At 39.9% G+C, this 20,421-nt stretch overlaps 1 protein-coding gene across 3 annotated transcripts in view; it reads left to right on the top strand.

Annotated features, from left to right (window-relative positions):
- The window catches only part of LOC135093485 (uncharacterized), a 195,789-nt gene that overhangs the window by 21,547 nt on the left and 153,821 nt on the right, over positions 1-20,421 (top strand). For all 3 annotated transcript variants that reach the window (XM_063992765.1, XM_063992766.1, XM_063992767.1), the window contains exon 4: positions 2,182-2,310. In XM_063992765.1, the coding sequence (XP_063848835.1) occupies positions 2,182-2,310 (129 nt within the window). The remainder of the gene's footprint in view (positions 1-2,181; positions 2,311-20,421) is intronic.

The raw sequence follows: 20,421 nt of genomic DNA, 5'->3' as shown, positions 1-20,421 counted from the left end.
TAACACTAAAAAAATAATAAATAAATAAATAATAAAAAAATAAAATACACATCATATACAGCCATAAAAACAACCCATATCACTCCCAGCTAATCACACACATTACATTACACATGACACAGCCACGCAACAACTCACATGACACAGCCATACCATATAAGAAACGCCATAAAGTAACAAATCTTACTGTACTTCCAAACTTAATGTAATCAAGTAACCAACTGACCTATCCATCAGTTGCTTTTGCCTCTGTGTCTCCCTTCCCTTGTCCATCACTTGAAGCAGGCAAGGCAGTAGACAGTATGTGTGAGAACTGATTTAGGCAGCTTGTGTGTTCAGATAGGGCCTTTCCACACCAGGAAACATTATTTGGAAACAATGCTTGCAAACAGTTTGGAAACATTGTTTGCAAATGTTTGTGAACAGTTTGCAAACTGCTTGCAAACTGTTTGGAAACAATCTTTTGAAACAATGTTTGCAAACTGCTTGCAAACTTTGGAAAACAATCTTTCACACATGTGCGCGTGTGTGTGTGTGTGTACAGCAAAAGTGGCAATGAATCAGTAGTGCTGCCAAATTGTCAGTAATTTCTGGAGATCTTAAATTTTTATCTTTTGTCAGGATTTAAGAAATTAGTTGTAAAATCTGAAATTTTAACCTGTGGGAGCCACATCTATAAAAGTATTTCAGTCAGTTGTGGATATCTAAAGAAAATTGGTGAAACCTGCTCCATCTACTCTCTATCTGAAGTAAATCACCATAAAAAGCTCCCTTTTCTAAAAAAAATTCCTCACCTATCTCTTTTTCTTGCCCTTCTATGAATTTACCAAAAGTGCCAAGGAAAATACAGAGGCTGCTGCTGCAGCCTCTACACCCATCGCAGACAGGATGGCAACTGAGGTCTGGACAGGAAATTGTTACATTGCTTGGAAACAGTTTTCAAACTGTTTGCAAACTGTTTGGAAATAGTTTGCAAATTGGAAATAATTTACAAAATGTTTGGAAACAGTTTCTTGGAAACTGTTTGCATAGAGTTTGCAAACTGTTTGAAAACACTGTTTCCAAACAATGTTTCTGATGTTGCAAACTGTTTGAAAACACTGTTTCCAAACAGTGTTTCTGAGTGTGGACAGGCCTATACTGGCACTGGCATGATAGCCAGATTTAAATGGATTTGTAATGTTGACTGAAACTAGTAATAAAAGAGACTTAATGTGAGCAATATTGATGCAAAATAAATCTAATTCATGTGAAAACTGCTGATAGTATACTTTAAGAAGCTTCCAAAAAGAGAGAGAGAGAGAGAAATTAAAGCAGAGGTGCATTGTTCCTAAGGGGTTGCTGAGATCAGATATATATTTTTTTACTTTTTTTCAGCTTTTCAATTTGTGCACAACTGTAAAGTAAAACTGTACTTAAACATTATGTATACATGCATATGAAGACATGCATATTGGCAAGACGTGGTACGCCTGTGTGTGGGCTGCCACTTAAAGGAACAAATATTTAATCCCAGCCAAGGAGGGGGCGTGGCCTTTATACTTGCATTGTATACTGGCTATTGACTTAAGCCTTCCAAACTATGAAAGGCCATTTTTCATTAAATTTTACTTATAAATATACATAGAAAATCTAGAATAAATTTTTGATGGTGAGGGAAGAAATGTACATATAGACAATTTTCTTATCTATATTACATATGATATATATATATATATATATATATATATATATATATATATATATATATATATATATATATATATATATATATATATATATATATATATATATATATATATATATATATATAAAATTTTGCAAAATATCAGTTTGTACATCACCACCCCATTAGGATGCTTATGTTTCCCAATGTTTAGACATAACATTTCAGTATGCCTACTGCAGTAGTTAGGAAAGGCATTATCTGCATTATCTGGATAAACATTTTTATCTTAACTAAAAATCACATCATCAGACATTTGTTATATCTTTTATCCATTCCTTTCCCCTGAGTCCTCTTCTCACATACACTGTGGAGATTTTACATTATCTTTTCTTATTGTAATAGTATTCTTTGCTTTAGAATGTTTATGTATTGTTTCATCGATTTATTTCATTGCTGCACACTTCAAATGAGTTGATCGGACTGACCCACCTCCCTCTTGTCCTGTTCCCCAGCCATGCACATTACATCATGCTCCACACTGCTCTTCCGCTACCACAACAACCCTCACCTGCAACAACTCTTACGCCGCATCCCAAAAGAGAAGCTCCTCGGCGCAGTGAGTGCCTCGGACCCAGCCACAGGTGAGAAAGAGAAAGAGAGAGAGAAAGATGTTAATTTCAGATGACCTTTATATGAGCTATACAAGCATCAGTGAAGTCTGAAATCTAGTTCAGTACATCAACACACTTTTAAAACAAGATTCTATTTAACCAGTAAAGCTGCCCTGCAATGCATATTGTTCTGTCAGATTGCCACACTATGCCTCCCCTTATGCTTGTTGACACTCATCAGGTGTTAATGCTAGGCACCCTCCTCCCCTCTGCTGCTCATTGTGACAGAAACCCCCAGCTGCTCACTGTGAGAGGCGGCTCCTGCTGCTCATTGTGACAGGGAGCTCCCCACTGCTCATTCTGACAGGCAGCCCCCCACTGTTCATTGTGACAGGCAGACCCCGCTGCTCAATGTGACAGGCACCCCCAGCTGTTCCTTGTGACAGGTACCACCCACTGCTCATTGTGACAGGCGGCCCCCATTGCTCAATGTGACAGGTACCATCTCTTTCTCATTGTGACAGGTGTTGTCTCTCTCATTGCAACAGGCACCATCTCTTTCTCATTGTGAAATGTTGTCTTTCTCACATTGTGACAGGTGCTGCCTCTCTCATTGTGACAGGTGCTGTCTTTCATTGTGACAGGTGCTGTCTTTCATTGTGATAGGTGCTGTCTTTCATTGTGACAGGTGCTGTCTTTCATTGTGCCAGGTGCTGTCTTTCATTGTGACAGGTGCTGTCTTTCATTGTGACAGGTGCTGTCTTTCTCTTATTGTGACAGGTGCTGTCTTTCATTGTGACAGGTGCTGTCTTTCTCTTATTGTGACAGGTGCTGTCTTTCATTGTGACAGGTGCTGTCTTTCTCTTATTGTGACAGGTGCCATTTTTTTCTCATTGTGACAGGCAGTCTTTCTCATTGACAGGTGCTGTCTTTCTCTCATTGTGATAGGTGCTGTCTTTCTCTCATTTTGATGTGCTTTCTTTCTCTCATTGTGACAGGCGCCATTTTTCTCTCATTGTGACAGGTGCTGTCTTTTTCTTATTGTGACAGGTGCTGTCTTTATCTCACTGTGACAGGTGCTGTCTTTTTCTCATTGTGACAGGTGCTATCTTTCTCTCATTGTGAAAGGTGCTGTCTTTTTCTCATTGTGACAGGTGCTGTCTTTTTCTCATTGTGACAGGTGCTGTCTTTTTCTCATTGTGACAGGTGCTGTCTTTTTCTCATTGTGACAGGTGCTGTCTTTTTCTCATTGTGACAGGTGCTGTCTTTCTCATTGTGACAGGTGCTGTCTTTCTCATTGTGACAGGTGCTGTCTTTTTCTCATTGTGACAGGTGCTGTCTTTCTCATTGTGACAGGTGCTGTCTTTTTCTCATTGTGACAGGTGCTGTCTTTCTCATTGTGACAGGTGGTCTTTTTCTCATTGTGACAGGTGCTGTCTTTCATTGTGACAGGTGCTGTCTTTTTCTCATTGTGACAGGTGCTGTCTTTTTCTCATTGTGACAGGTGCTGTCTTTTTCTCATTGTGACAGGTGCTGTCTTTCTCATTGTGACAGGTGCTGTCTTTCATTGTGACAGGTGCTGTCTTTTTCTCATTGTGACAGGTGCTGTCTTTCTCATTGTGACAGGTGCTGTCTTTTTCTCATTGTGACAGATGCTGTCTTTCTCTCATTTCTCCCTGAGTTCGTCTCTGTCTGGTGTTAGGGATGTGTCTGCCACTGTCTTCACTGTCTTGGTCCACATCTCCAGCGCCTCATCCTCTTGGGTCCCGTGTGTCAAGTCAGGGACATCTGTCATCTGCAAGTCCTGGTCTGTCTAAAGGCATCCCCGTTAGTTCTGCGGAAGGAGTATTTTTTAGTTATGGGAATAAGAATAGGGGAGGTGGCGATATCTAAAATTATGGGGATGTGGTCGCTCGTTGTGAGTGTTCTGGGTGGGATATTATTGTTAAGAAAGTTGTATCTGTTGATTAGTATAATGTCTGGAGTGGTCCTAGAGTGGGATCTGTAGAATTTCAGGAAGTCTGGTCCTATTCATCTGGCTGTCTGATAATATAGATAGTCTACTAGGTCGCGTCCTACTTGATTGGTTGACGTTGTTCCTAATGTCATATGCTGTGCATTTAAGTCTCCCACCAGAAAGTCTGGCGTTTGTCTTCTTAATAATTTGAGAAAGTCTGGATGTGGAAGATATGGTCGTCTTGGTGGTAAGTAAGATGTAGCTATTGTCACTGGTCCGTCTGCCGTGTCTAACTCTACCGCCAAGGTCCCTAATATAAAGTCATCCTCAGCCTTGTGGGTTAATGTCCACCTCACAGCAATGGCTACTCCATCCATGGGCTTGTCTGCTTGGTTACTGTGGTGGACAGAGTATCTTGGTATTTTTAGTCGTGTCATGTCTCATAGTCCATGGCTAGTTATCAATATGATGTCTGGGTCAAAGTGTCTGTAGGTGTTAGTCAAGTCATACTGACGGGTGCTGTTCCACGTCAAGACATTGTGCAGTATTACCCTTAGTCGTGTCATTATGTCTGTCTGGGATGTGCTTTCCTGCCTCTACCGCCTATACCCCGCTTCCTCGGTAGTGGTCCGGTGGTGAATGCCATGAAGTCATCCTCAGGCATGGAGCACAGTATCTCTTCCAGGTTCTGTTTTTGTTTCCTCAGCCAGTTGAGAACGGGAGCAGTGTTAGCTCGTGTTCCGTTGTGGCCAATCTTGTACCTACCCTCATTGAATCCCTTCCTAAGCACTTGGTAAGTTGTCTCCTTAGGCCAGGTGTCTTGAAGATGCTGACCTGGATATCGTTCTCATCTTCCTCTTCCTCGGTGGTCGTGGCGTGGCTGAGACCTTCCTCTTCCTTCCCACTACAGCCGGGCCTACCAAAGGGGAGAGGGGCAGCGGTTGTGGTTGTGGTTGCCTTTTCTTGAGCTTTTTCTTGAGCAATTCCTTGTGGGATGTTGTTGGGCAGAGGAGCTGGACCCATGGTGCCCGTGATGACCTTAAGTATAGCTGCCGAAGATGGGTCAGGAGGCAGCTTAACATCTTTCAGGCCGATGAGCCTAAGACTCTGTGATTGTTGCCTGGAAGGACCCCAGGTCTGCAGCATTAACCAGATGGGCATGCAGTACACACATGAGTCCTGCCATGCTGAGCCCTGCCGTCTCCAGGGTCTTTTGTAGCTTGGGCATAAGTGGTTGTGGGCTGCATCCTCTCCTGTTGTTGCTTCTCTTCCTTTGTTTTTAGTGCCTCCCTATATACATGGCTCTCACACTGTGAGCTCCCCGGCAGTTTACACAGTGCTTGTCTTTGGCCTGACACGTCCTGTATGTGTGGTCCAGGCTGACACACTCGGAGCACCTGGTGTAATCAGCAGGATGGGGGCACTGGTTGGTGGGGTGCGTTTCAATCTCCTGACACTTGTTGCAGGAGAGTAGAGGAGTGTATACCTCTTGTCATATCTGTGAAGGGATGGACATGTTGAACATCCTGATGCCCTGCTCTCTTGCCTTCTGAGCCATCCAACTCTCCTCGAAGGTGATCTTGATGGTGTTCCGACTGGGAAATCAGAACACTTCCGCCACCTTCACCCAGTTGTGAAGCCGTTCAACTTCCTCCTCCATTTGCACAGGTGTGTGCTCACAGATGAGCTCATCGAGCCTAGCACAGATGATCGTTCTCTGGGCCTTGAACTCCAGGAGTAGCAGAGGAATGAACATTTCTTCCTGCAGCTTTCTCAAGATTCTGGAAGATTACGTCTGCATCCTGGTCTGTCGCCGTGAGGACAACTATAGCATCCCATACAGGGATGAGCCGCACCACTTTGACATCTGGGGCCAGTATGTCCAGGAGCTTTCGCTTGGTAGCAAGCTTCTTCGACCACAGATGTTTGATTTTCACTCACCCCATGGCTGTTCAAAGGTCGATAGCACTAACACATTCTCGCGCCATCATAGTAACACTGCAAGCTTGGGGTTAATCCTGGGCTCTGTAGAGGGAATGTGTAATCCTGGGCACCGTGGGGGAAGTTCTGTAGCACTCACTTATGGCTGGGGAGTAAATCTTGGGCACTAGGGGTTAATCCTGAGCACTGTGGAGCTAGGGATGGGCAGGGAAGGGGATGAATCCTGGGCACTGTGGTGAGGGGGAACAGTGAAGAAGCACTGGATAACACTGAAGAACACTGAAGCTCTGGAGAACACTGAAATCCTGGGCACTGGAATGTGAGATTCCAGGGCTAGCACAATGAGATGTGCCTGGCTCGGTGACCAGAGTTAGACTGACTCTAGCCAGCTCCCACCTGGCTGTAAAGCCACGCGCTGATTGGCCGAGACTTGGAGCCGTGGAGATAGGAAGACTCAGGAGATGTATCTTCCTCGGCGGCTGTAGGTAGACTGGGCGAGTGCGAGTTGAGTCGATGTCCTGCTGGCCGCTGATTGGTTGGCTGGTGAACTGGGTGTAGTTCTCAAGATATGGTTGTAGCAGTAGTAAGGTGCACGCACTTCCTTCTCAGACAGAGCAGCCTGGGACTGTCAAGGATCAGTCACAGAGCTCGCTGGGATGAGGACCCGTGATCCTGATCCGGAATCGAGTGGAAGTTTGTATCTCTCTCCCACCGAGCTGGGTCAAGGAAGACACTAGTACGACGCTCGCTGATTGTGTAGTGCTGTTTATGACAGGTGCCATCTTTCTCTCATTGTGACGGGTGCCATCTTTCTCTCATTGTGACAGGTGCTGTCTCTTTTTTATTGCAACAGACGTCTTTCTCTCATTGTGACAGGTGCTGTCTCTTTCTCATTTCATATTAAGCACACAACTTTCCATCAACAAAGATCAAGAATTTTCTTTACTGCTGATTTTTGTGTTTGGTCTGTGATGGGTGCATTCGCATACTGTTTAATGCTGTCCAGACAAAATGAAATGATCCGCAAAGATGGGATCGGTTCTTAATCAGTAGTCTGTAGTTCTTGATCGGTTTTGACCATCTTGCCTAGTTAAAAGCAGCAATAGTTGAACATGACACACTTCATGTTTCTTCTATTACAAAACTCAGTATTTATTTATTCCATCAGTCTGGAGGCTGTGGCTCATCTGCCGTCAAGAATTCTAGTGGCTATCGTAACAGTAAAGATATGGCTTCTTACTGCCTGATCACTTTCACAAGCAAAAAGTGATGTCATAACTTATCACAGCCATAATGCTGCCTAGAAGTTAGTGGAAACAATTCTTACAGGAGATACCAATTCACTCCAAGAGTGTTTTTATAACAGCTACACACACCATACCATCATCGATTTCACCTTTCTTGCCCCTCCTCGGGCTGGAAATGTGTACAAGCTATAGACTGTAAGTCATTTTGGATTGGGGTGAGTGAATTTAAGTATCTGAGAGCAGTGCTTGGTAAGCATGGTGAAGTGAATGGAAAGATACAAGAGGGTTGGGATGAGCAAGTGCATCATAAAATCACTTGCAAAAATCAGGGAAAGGAAATATGTGTCTGTGAATGGAAAGAGAGGGTTAAGGAATAGCTTTAACTTGCCAACACATGAATGGAAAGAGAGGGTTAAGGAATAGTATTAACTTGCCAACATTGATGTATGGATCAGAGACCTGGATGGGGAATAGTGTACAACAGTCAAGAGTGCGTGGTGTGGAAATGAGTTTTTCTGAGAGGGGTGTGTGGGATGACTAGATGGGAAGGTGAGAGCAACAGTAGTGTGTGAGAACAAACAGTGTATATTACTGAGTGGTGCAATGGATGAAAATGTACATGCTTATTTTCTGTCTCTCATTCATGTGCTATATCCTTCCTTGGCAAATCTCAACTTTGTTTCTTCTTTTAGTTTGGTTTCCGTTAAACCTGCCATGTCTGGTTTATTGTTTTTAGGTAGTCTTTAAGTTCCAATAGACTCAACACCAAACCATCTATGTTTGTATTCATAATTTTTAAGCTTCTGCTTGGTGATCTTCTGTAGCATCTTTGTGCCACCATTTCCTCACTTTCATGTCCACAACTTTCCAAATGAAATTTCTCACTTGTTCTTGTGTTCTCTCCTTGTTTTTTGAATGGGCCTCTATTCTCAACTCTTTTCAGTTTATCTCTTCTTTGTTTATGTCTCTTTTTATCCTCATTCCCCTCATTCCTTTTACATTTGCCAATTTTCTTGTTCTTTGTATGACATGTTCCACTGCTGTTTGTGACATGAATCTTATTTTCATTGGTCTTGCTCCATTTTTGTCATACTTTCCAATCCTGTAAACCTCTTCAGTTTGTTCAACTATCTCCTCTCCTCCCACCACTTCTGCTATAATTTCCTTACCCCTTTTTTCTCTCTTCTTTCTCTCTAGCTGTGGATGCATCCAATCAGCTCAGTGGCACTTGTGTGAATTTACCTATTTGTATTTACCTAGTTTTAACATACAAGAAAAGAGCTATGCTTGTGCTGTCCTGTCTCCATTTCTATTTTTTCTAACTTTGTCTGAAATTAATTTATCTTACTTGCATCATTGACTTCTTTGTCCAAGTCATTCCAGACCTCCACAGTTCTATATGGGAAGCTATTTTCTAAACATCTCTTTTGTGAGCACCTTTTTTTCAGTTTTCTGCCCTGTCCCCTTAAGTCTCTTGTATCCCATGCCACCAGGTCCTTCTTATCCAAGTTTTCCATTCCAATCATCACTATGTATAGTGAGATCAAATCACCTCTCTCTTCTCTATTCCAATGTTATAAGGCCCAATTTAGACAGTCTTTCTTTTTACAGTAGATCCTACAAGCTTGGAGGTAACTTTGTTGCTGTTCTTTTTGTATCCCTCCCAATTTTCTTATAGATTTCTTGGCACTAGGTGATCATACCACAGTTGAATACTCCAATCTTGGGCATATCATGGTCACAATCTGTTTTTTTAAGCATTTCCTCATCCAGATGTGTAAATGCTGCCCTTATGTTTCTCAGTAGGTTATAGGCTTCACTTCTAATCTTGTTTATGTGTTTCTCTGGTGACAGCTTGTCATTAATAATTACATCAAGATCTCTTTCTTCTGTTCTTTTGCTGATTCATTTCCCAATGAATAATCTCCTGTCTGTCTCTTGCCACTCTTGCCAAATTCTATTGCACTGCATTTCTTTGCATTGAATTCCATCTGCCACTTTTGGTCTCACTCCCAGATCTTGTTTTAAGTTCCACTGAAGTACTATGCAATCTTCTTTTCTATTTTTCTCAATAATTTTGTATCATCTGCAAATAAGCTAATGTAGCTAGTTATTTCTTCTGGCATATCACTAATGTACACAGTAAACATTACCAGTGCCAACACAGAACCCTGCAGAAACCCACTTAAAACTCTCTTCAAGGCTGACTTTAATTCTTAATTCTGTTCACATATCTCTACCTTCCAGGAAGTTCTCCATCCACTTTAGCAGCTCTTCTTACAATCCTCCAAACATCTTCAGTTTCCATAACAACCTCCTATGCGATACTTTGTCAAATGCTTTTTAGAGGTCCAAATACAGTCTACCCAACCATCTCTCTTCTGCACAATGTCTATAACTTGTGAATAGAAACTCAACAGATTCGTAGTACATGATTTTCCTCTTCAAAAACCAAATTGTCTGTTTGTCAACACATTGTTATTTTTTCCAAAATACTTGATCCATTTGTCTTCTATAACTCTTCCACATATCTTAGCCACTACACTTGTTAATTATACTGGTCTGTAGTTTGAAGGGTCTTCCTTATTTCCTCCCTTGAAAATTGGCACTATATCTGTTTTTTTCCACTCCACTGGGACCTTTCCCTCTTTTAATGAATGTATTATTATTATGTAGATATTTTTGGCCAATACTGACTATATTCCCTTAAAATCCAATTAAATACTCTGTCTGGGCCTGTTGCTTTCCTTATATCTTGGTCCTCCATTATCTTCTTCACCTTAACAAGTGATGAGTAAGTGTTTCCAGAAGGTTTTTACAAGAGAGAGAGTGGATTTCAGGAGCAGGAGGATGTAAAGATGATTGACACAGGGTTGACAGAAATAAATGTTACAGTGCAGTAACATTTATTTCTGTCAACCCTGTGTCAATCATCTTTACATCCTCCTGCTCCTGAAATCCACTCTCTCTCTTGTAAAAACCTTCTGGAAACACTTACTCATCACTTCAGCCATCTTTCCTACCTCTTCAAATACCACTCCAACTTGTAGTTTATTTATTCCAACTTTGTTCTTTAACTTCCCATTCACATATCGGTAAAATAGTTTTGGTTGGTTTTTGCATTTGTCTGTGATATTCTTTTGATAATTCCTTTTCTCCCTGTGTATTAGTACATATTTATCACTTTCTTCCACATATTTATTTCACTGGTCACCTCTTTTATTTCTCCTCCATCTCTCTTTCCTTTCTTGCCCTCTCACATCCTCTCTTAAACCAGTCATTTACTCTAAATCCTTTTGCAGATGTCTTCAGCACTTGTCTCTATTCCTTCTTTATGTATCTCGAGCAAAATGTTCCACCTTTCTTCCACTCCCTTTGTTTCATCAAATTTACTCCAGTCAACTTCCTCAAAGTATTTCCTTAATTCATTGAAATTTGTTTTACTATAGTTCTGACTGCCTTTTCTATAGTCCGCTTTCCTTCCTTCTTCTATTTCCTCTTCTATACCAAACTCAAATAAAATGTGGTCATTCTTCCCAGTCAGGGTCCTGTAGTTGAGGTCTTCTGTAATTTCTTGTTCTTTTGTGAACAATAAATCCAACCTTGAGGGTTCTTCATTTGCTCTGAATCTGGTATTTTCCTTCATCCACTATGTCAACAAGTCCTCCCAACACACCTCCTTACACTTGAAATCCCCAATCAGGATTATGTTGCCACTCTTTGCAATCAAACTTTTCATGTGTTCACTTGTATCCATTAACATTTTTCCATAATCCTCAGTACTCCATGATTTTGTTTTTTGTTGGAATGTATACTATTGCATAATCTCTCTTCCCTCGTCCTCTCCTCTTTATTTCCACCCTCAACACTTCTCCACTTTCTTCACTGTATGTCACCTCACCAACCACCAGGTTCTTCTTCACTAACATAATCACTCTACCTCCTTGTTTACATTTTCTATTTCTCTTCTATATATTATATCTTTCACCACTTATGTTGAGATTCACAAATGTATCACTTAATTTGGTCTCTGTGATCCCCATAATATCTGGTTTATGTTCTAAATAATCATTTTACCCTAGTAGTGCAGACGTCACCCCATTCGCATTTGTGCATGACACTTAGTTTTCACTTCCCCTCTCTGCCACCTGCACATACCAGTTCGTTATCTTCATGTCTATGACTTTCCAGTAAAACTCTGTCTCTGTTCTAGTCACATTTTTTTTGTGGGCTTCATTCAGCAGATCGTTTATCTTACCTTTGTCTTGTTCATTCATGTCTCTTTTCACCCAGACTTTCTTGTATCAATCTATTCTTGTCTATTTCTATATCTTGGCCAACACTTCCAACGCCACAGCTTGTGACCCTAAATCTTATCTTTAATGGGCGGTGTCCTCCTTCCACATATTTACCAATTCTGTGAACCTCTTCAATTTCTTCATCCCACTTACTGCCTTCCTCTTGCATCTCTCCAATTAATTTCTTGGCAGTCTCCCTTTCCTGTTTCTCCCTCTTCTGTTTCTTTAGTGTCACTCTCTCCTTTAGTCCAAAAGCAGTTACACACTTTTTCCTTTCAACTGTGTCCCTTACAAGACCCTCCTTCTCCTTAATTACCTTAAGCACAGTTTTGGGTACTGCTTCTTTTACTTGTTCCTTCATGTTCTTGAATTCAACACATTTTAATTCACGGGCCTTTCCAAGTTCAACTTTGTTTTCATGCAGAACCCTGACTGTCTTCTCATTAGCTTTGACTCCATCCTCATTATCTGCCACCTTTGCTTGCAGGTCACAAAATTTCTTTTCCAACTCAGCATACCTTTTCTTTAAATTCTAGTTCTCCACTATCACAGCACTATTCTTCAATTCCAGTTCTTTCAGCCTTACATTCTTATCATCCAACATATTTTCTAGCATTAACACTCATCCATATGTAAATTTGTTTATCAGTGATTCTTTTTTCAGAGCTTAACACAAAACTTTTCATCACCATGCATCATCACCAGCTATAAATGAAACAGGCACTGCTTTTTCATGGAGCTTCTTTCTAACACTCATTTTTGCCACTGTATTGTTTAATTCAGTCAACACACTACTGTTTTAGATGGGACAGCACTTAACAAAGCTCCTACCCATTTCCAGCCACTAGGTCACTGTGACTTGGTGATGATGGGGCAGAAGTTGGAGCAGCCTTGTGCAGCTGTCCATCTGGCTCGGCATCTTGAATGTGTATTTACCTAGTTGTGTTTTACAGGAAAAGAGCTATGCTTGTGCTGTCCTGTCTCCATATCTATAAGCATCCAGCTTAACTTTAAATTCATGAATATTTTTTGCTTGTACCACTGTTTCATCTAAGTTGTTCCGTATTTCTATGCTTCTGTTTGGGAAACCATATTTCTTGACATCTCTTCTACTTGCTGTTTTCTTCAATTTCACTTCATGTCCTCTTGTATCTCTTGAGTCCCACACAAATAAGTCTTCTTTGTCAACTTGATCCTTACCCTTTAAAGCTCTGTATATAGCAATCAGGTCCCCTGTTTCTCTTCTCTCTTGTAATGATGGAAGCTTCAGTCTCCCTAATCTTTCTTCATAGGTTAAATCTCTCAAACTTGGTACCAATTTGGTTGCAGTTCTTTGGATCCTTTCTATTTTCCTTATTTCGTTTTTTATTATGGGGTGACCAAACAATTGTGGCATATTCCAGTTTTGGTCAAATCACATATTCCATCAACTTTTTCAATCATCTCTTCATCCATGTAAGCAAATGCCCCTTTCATCTTTCTCAGTAACTCATAGCTTTCCCCAAGTATTTTGTTTACATGTTTTTCTGGTAATAAATTATCACTGATTGTAATTCCCAAGTCTTTTTCTTTGGTTTTCTTAATTTCCACTTCTTCCATGGTGTAGGAACTTGTCAATCTTCTTTTGCTTTTTCCTAATTCCATCACCTTGCATTTCTTTGCATTGAATTCCATTTCCCATTTCTTACTCCATTTATATATCTTATTTAGATCTTTCTGTAATATTTCACAATCCATATTGTTTTCCACTCTTTTGAATGATTTTGCATCATCTGCAAACAGACTTATATAACTGTCAACCTCATCCACCATATCGTTGACATACACTAGAAACGTTATGGGGGATAAGACTGTCCCCTGTGGTACTCCACTTGTAACTCAACACCATTCTGATTTTTCTCCCTTTAATACTGTTCTCATTTTTCTGTCCCTCAAGAAGTCTGTAATCCAATTTAGTGTGTTTCCTTGCAAACAACTTATATTTTGAATTTTCCATAGCAGTCTCTGGTGTGGTACCTTTTCAAATGTTTTTTTTTTTTTTTAGGTCTAAATAAACACAGTCTGCCCAACCCTCTCTCTCTTGAATTATATCAATTGCTCTACTATAAAAGCTCACTAAATTTATGACACAAGATCTTCCACTTCTGAAACCAAATTGTCTGTCAGTCAATGTATGTGTTTCTTCTAAATATTCCATCCATCTGTTTTTAACTATTCTTTCTTCTATTTTTGCCACCACACTTGTTAGGGACAATGGTCTATAATTCAATGGATCTTCTTTATTACCTCCTTTAAAAATGGGCACAATATTGGCTCTCCTCCAGTCTAGAGGAATATTTCCTTCCTCAAAAGAACATACTATGGTATTGTGTATACCTTCTGCCAGTTGTTCACAACATTCCTTAAGTATCCAGTAGGACACTCCATTTGGTCCTTGAGCCTTACTTACATCCAAATCTTTCACCTGTATCTCTCTCATCACATTGTCTCTGTGCCATGCTCTTTCTCCTTCAAATTTGCTTTCTTTAGTAAATACTGACTGGAAGCATTTGTTCATTAATTCCACTTGTAACCATGTATCTTCATATGTAATTTTGTCATTTTTTGTTAATTTATCTATTGTCTGCCTGTTTTTCATCTTCCCATTCACATATCTGAAGAATAACTTTGGCTCATCTTTGCATTTGTTAACTATATCTTTCTCATAATTCCTTTCTTCTTCTTTCAGGATTCTGATATATTCATTTCTTGGCTTCTTGAAATCTTCCCATTTCTCACTTCCTCCTTTTTTTCTCCATCTATTCCATGCTCCTTCTTTTTTCTTTTCTTGCTGTTATACATCTCATATTAAACCAGTCTTTTTTCTTTTTCACTTCCTTTGTTTTGATCTTTGGTACATATCTACTGACCCCTTCATTATGTCACGATCGATTACTTACCTGCGATCGTACGATACCGGTTATCTTTCCAAGAAAGTGGGCGTTACACTGATCCCGGAAAGTTTTAAAGGTCTGGATTTTTAAAGGCTTCGAGTGCCTACCCGACCTATCCAAAATCGCCAGAAGTATCTCTCACTCTACCTTTACCTTGACTCAGCACACCTGGAATCACCTCTAATACCAGATTAATGTTGGGGGAGTAGAAAACACGATTATTCTATGTTACAAGCACATATATTAATACTAATAATAATTCACAAACAACATGAGGTAGTACACGTTACTACATGACGTTCTTGTCACTTCCCACAACACCAGAACCCGTTTACACTTCCACCAGTCACAGAAATATTCCCCTCAACCGCAGGAATTTACTCAGACGCCATTACCGCGTCCCCAGACAATAATTCCCGTATTTCACCTCCTCAAGCCTCATAGGAGATTACCATCATCACCAAAGATCACCCATAACACCATAACATCGTCCCCAAAATCACCAATACACCACAACACCAGCTTCCAAGGTCAACACCACAACCTCCACTCACAAAATGGCTGCCAGTTTGACCTATGACCCCTTCCAACAGCGTCACCAGCACAACTCACCAACCAAATTTCAGCGGACAAGAGCTCTTGGTACCACAAAAGACTCACTGACCTGATCCTGGATATCAAGGTTATACCACTATACCACTAATACCTCCACAAACCCACTCCATCACCAATCCACACCAAGATCCTTCCCTGAGAGACGCCACCTTCCTCCCTACTTCACGACCCAAGGCACTCTGCCTTCCCCTCCTTGGAATGTGTTGTTGCCCACTCAAGCTCCCCTCGTTTCCAACGTATTTCCACCTCAATTATACTTCCTCCCTTATACATACAAAGATATATAGAACTTAAATTATGAAGAGAATAATACTACATGATATAAAATGGGTAAATAAGCCTTACACTACTTATAACAATATTAAGGATGATGCCCGAATGGCAGGTAACCGGAACACGGGAACACTAAGAAAACGTGATCCCATTCAAGGTAAACTCGGCCAATAACATGACAATTATAAATTTCCATGAATATGTCCCATTGTTCTTGCGTACTGCTTGCCGTGAACAGTTGTTTCCATTTAGCCTCTGCAAAATATTTCCCCAACCTGATAAAATCTGCTTTCCTGTAATTATATTTCCCATTCTTGTAGATTTCATTCCTATTTTCTGTTGGACCACTGCCTATACTGAATTCAATTAACAGATGGTCACTTTTACCTAGTGGGCACCAATAATTTATTCCTTTGATGATGTCCATTTCCTTTGTAAACACCAAGTCTAGCCTTGATGCCTCTTTATTACCCCCAAATCTTGTATTTTCTCCAATCCATCGGGTCATAGTATTTGTCATTTTTTTAATTTAGAAGCATATATCCCCATGACTCTTCTCCCCCATCCATGGTCCACTCTTCCCAGCATACCTCCTTGCAATTAAAGTCACCCATAAGTGTTATATTATTACTCTCTGCCAGTATTCTCTCCAAACAGTTACCAGTATCTCTAAATAATTTATAATCCTCTTGTGTCCATGCATTCGTCTTTGGGGTATATGAGCCACTGCAAAATCTCTTCTTCCTTCTCCTTTCCTTTTTGTTTGAATTCTAATTACTTACACCATTCCTTCTATTTCAACCTCTTCCACTGTTATACTCTTCTTTGTAAGTAACATTGCTCCTCCCCCTTTCGTATTATTTCTATGTTTTATCCACACATTATAATTACTATTACCAATTCATATATTTTCTGTTGCCTCATTTAGTTTAACTTCAGTAATACCCATGATGTCTTCGGGCTGCTTTATCTTAATATATTTATTCAATTCTCACAATGTTGATATTAAACCATTTATATTTGTATATGCCACTGTCCACTTTTTATTTTTCCATACATTATTTACATTTTCTATTTTTTTTTTTGTCAGATACCACTTCCTGAGCCTCTCATCTTTTACCTTCCAAATGAACTTTTTTTTTTCTTCCTCTGTTCTGTTCTTGTTTTTTGCCTTTGCTTCTTTTATTAGATTGCTTACCTTGAGCCTCTCCTCCTCATTCATGTCCCTCTTTATCCAAACTTTCCTGTATTGCTCTGTCTTGTCCAGTTTCCACACATTCGATATCAGTTCCATGGCTGTTGTTTGTGCCCTAAATTTTACTTTCAGTGGTCGCTCTCCTCCTTCTTTATACTTCCCCAGTCTATGTATTTCCTCAGTTTTGCTTATCCAGTCCTCCCCTTCTCTCAATATATTTCTTACAATGTCCTTTGCTACCTTTTTTTGTTCTCTTTCCCTCTTGTATCTTACTGGCTCTGTTTCCTCTTTTGATCTGTATATAACAATACATTTCTTTTTGTCCACTGTGTCCTTTACTATCGATTCCTTCTGTTTGATCACTTTCACAATTTCCTTACTTAAATCTGTCTTTTCCTTCTTTTGCGCTTCTATGATTTCTGTAAAGTTAACTTTTTCTACCTCTTTTTCCTTCCTCCAGATTTGATGTTCACTTTTTCATCCCTATCACTTCATTTTCCTGTTTTTAACAATATTATTGTTTTCCTTCAATTTTGTTTTTAGATCAGCACATAGTGTTTTCAATTCTTTGTTTTCTTCTTCCAGGTCATGTTTTTTTCTATTTTTTTCACTCTTTCAATGAGGTCACTGATCATCCCATCCATCAAAACCACTTTCCTTCCTTGCATTTTATCATGTAGTTCATTATCTTCCTCAATTCCTGGGAATGGTGACCCCGTTGGCAACATTCCACTCCCACCTATGGCGTTCGCCTTGCTGGAGCTTTTACTCATTTTATTACATCTGTTATTACTGAAATTTTCCCTTATTTTTTTTTATTTCTGGAGACAGGACAACTCTACTTGAGCATAGCTCCTACCTGGGAACACATTCTAGACTCCTAGTGGTGGCCATGGTCAAACAAAATCTTTCTCTGCTGGAGTTTGGATCGCTGCTTGTTTACTCAACGACGACGTGTGTGTGTGTGTGTAGTTGTAAATCTTACTAAAAAGAATTGGGGAGGGATACATCAGCCTGCAGTATTATGCATTCATATTTAAAATACCTACTAACCAATGTGTTCATGCAATCTTTGAGAACCATTTAGGTATTTTCTCTTACAGACACAAGATTCTTTCACCAGAACTGTCATTCTGCAATAATGTTATGTACTTCCAGTCTTCAAAAATCATTATACTGTGCTTTAAAATGGATAAATTGTATCTACTTTAGTCTCTTAGATACATTTTTCCTCATTTATTTCCTAATGATCTTTTGTTGTGTTAAATGCACTCCTTCATTGGCCATGAAATTGCCCTCAAAAATGTGTGAATCTATGATCATGCCCTCTAGTACTCAAAAAATTTGCTGAAGTTGTGCCCCTGTACATATGTATATATATATGTACATATATACATTGCTATTCACTTGCTCTTAGTCTTATTCATTCACTTGCCAGCCCTATGAAACCATGTAGTTTCTGACACATGCCTTCTGTGCAGGTCTCCTAAGGGTATCAGAACCTCATGGCTCATGATAATTATAAGCTTTGTATTCTAAGTCTCTAAAGGTCCCCATACACTCTCAATCAGTTCAATCTTTGGTTTTGGCCACACACTAAGAGTGAGATTGTGCAATCATCACTAGTCGTGTGTGCTCCATCCAGTCAGTTTTTCTATTTATTTATTGTAGCATGCCCCTTTCAAATTTCTGTTCTTGTAATTGTCACATTTGATATTCCACAATGCTGGGAAACTTCAGTATAGTTCAAGGAACTCCCACCAAAACTCCTGAGTGCCTGTGCATTCACCATGGCTGGTGATGGTAGACTGACATTTTTGCTCAATTGTTGCCACACATCGTTAATCATAAATGTGCAAGCATCATGATTGATGGCTAAAAAACAAACCGTGTTGGAACCTCTTCATTTGTCTCCAATCATTTGCACAATCCTTCAATCATACCCACATACTATGGATATGATCACACAATCACCATTGATGATTGTGCAGTCATGATTGATAGTGTATGGGGAGCCTTATTAAGGCAATTACCTTATTTTGAAAAATGGATGGTTAGCAGAATGGGGTGGAAGGACACAGCCACTCATGAGCAAAAATGCAAACATAGGTGGAGAGTGTGTGTATTGTTTTCAATCAAATTTCAAGCATACATAATTATAAGCATGCAAATCACTCATAGATGAAAAAGTTTTAAAGACCATGTAGTGTGAACTCTTTCTGATTAAATGAACAGCAACATTTGCATATAATGAGCATGGAACAATCAGTCCTTTGAGCACTGCATGGCATTTTGCCAGGTCAGGCAAAGGTGTCTGAATAGCCTGCTTGGCTTGAGCCATGACTTGCAACACATCATCATGTTCTAGTAAAATGCTATAACACAATACAAGACTAATATGACAAATGCTTGCTAAAATTTCCTCTAAAAATGGTGCATACATATTTGCAAAAGTGATGAGGTAGTACAGGTCTAAGAAAGCAATACAACATGGAATTTGAGGTGCCCTTGATGTGCCGGATTGGGAACAGTGGGATAAGGGACATCACTGATCTCAGTGAATGACCTGTGGGCATGACAGCTGCCAGAGGTGCTAACTGCAACACAGTTCTCATTGCCTCTTAATTGCTAATAATAGAAAACATCTTTTTATATTGTATTTGTATTCTGTCTAGAAAGAATAGGATAGTAAGTAGAGATATCTAGGTGATGTTTTATTTTATTTTTTTTTTCTTATTCATTTTTTTTAATGCAGGAGGGACACTGGCCAAGGGCAACAAAAATACAATAAGAAAAAAGCCCTATGAGATGCCAGTCCCCAAAACAGGGTTTGAAGCAGTAGTCAAAAATTGAAGGATGTCTTGAAACCTCCCTCTTGAAGGAATTCAAGTCATAGGAAGGTGGAAATACAGAAAGAGGCAAGGAATTCCAGAATTTACCAGAGAAATGGATGAATGATTGAGAATATTGGTTAACTCTTGCATTAGAGAGGTGGACAAAATAAGGGCTAGAGAAAGAAAGAAAGTCTTGTGCAGCAAAGCTGCAAGACGAGGGGAGGCATGCAGTTAGCCAGATCAGAAGAGCAGTTAGCATAAAAATAGTAGTAGAAGACAGCTAGAGATGCAACATTACAGGAGTGAGAAAGAGGCTGAAGACAGTCAGTTAGAGGAGAGGAGTTGATGAGACGAAAAGCTTTTGATTCTGCCATGTCTAAAAGAGTAGTTTGAGTGGAACCAAACATGTGAAGCATACTCCAAACATGATAATGATTGTACAGAATTAGCAGCTGTGGGGGTGAGAAAAACTGGCAAAGATGTCTCAGAACGTCTAACTTTATTGAAACTGTTTTAGCTAGAGATGAGATGTGAAGTTTCCAGTTTAGATTATAAGAAATGAATAGACCGAGGATGTTCGGTGTGGAAGAGGGGGACAGTTGAGCGTTACTGAAGAAGAGGGGATAGTAGTCTGGAAAGTTGTATTGAGTTGATAGATGAAGGAATTGAGTTTTTGAGGCATTGAACAATACCAACTTTGCTCTGCCCCAATAAGAAATTTTAGAGAGATCAGAAGTCAGGTATTCTGTAGCTTCCCTGTATGAACTGTTTACTTCCTGAAGGGTTGGATGTCTATGAAAAGATGTGGAAAAGTGTAGGGTGGTATAATCAGCATAGGAGTGGATGGG

Source organism: Scylla paramamosain, chromosome 43 (genome assembly GCF_035594125.1).
Source record: "Scylla paramamosain isolate STU-SP2022 chromosome 43, ASM3559412v1, whole genome shotgun sequence".
NCBI lineage: Eukaryota > Metazoa > Arthropoda > Malacostraca > Decapoda > Portunidae > Scylla > Scylla paramamosain.
The sequence above is the reverse complement of the archived record's forward strand: the minus strand, read 5'-3'. Positions and strand labels throughout refer to the sequence as shown.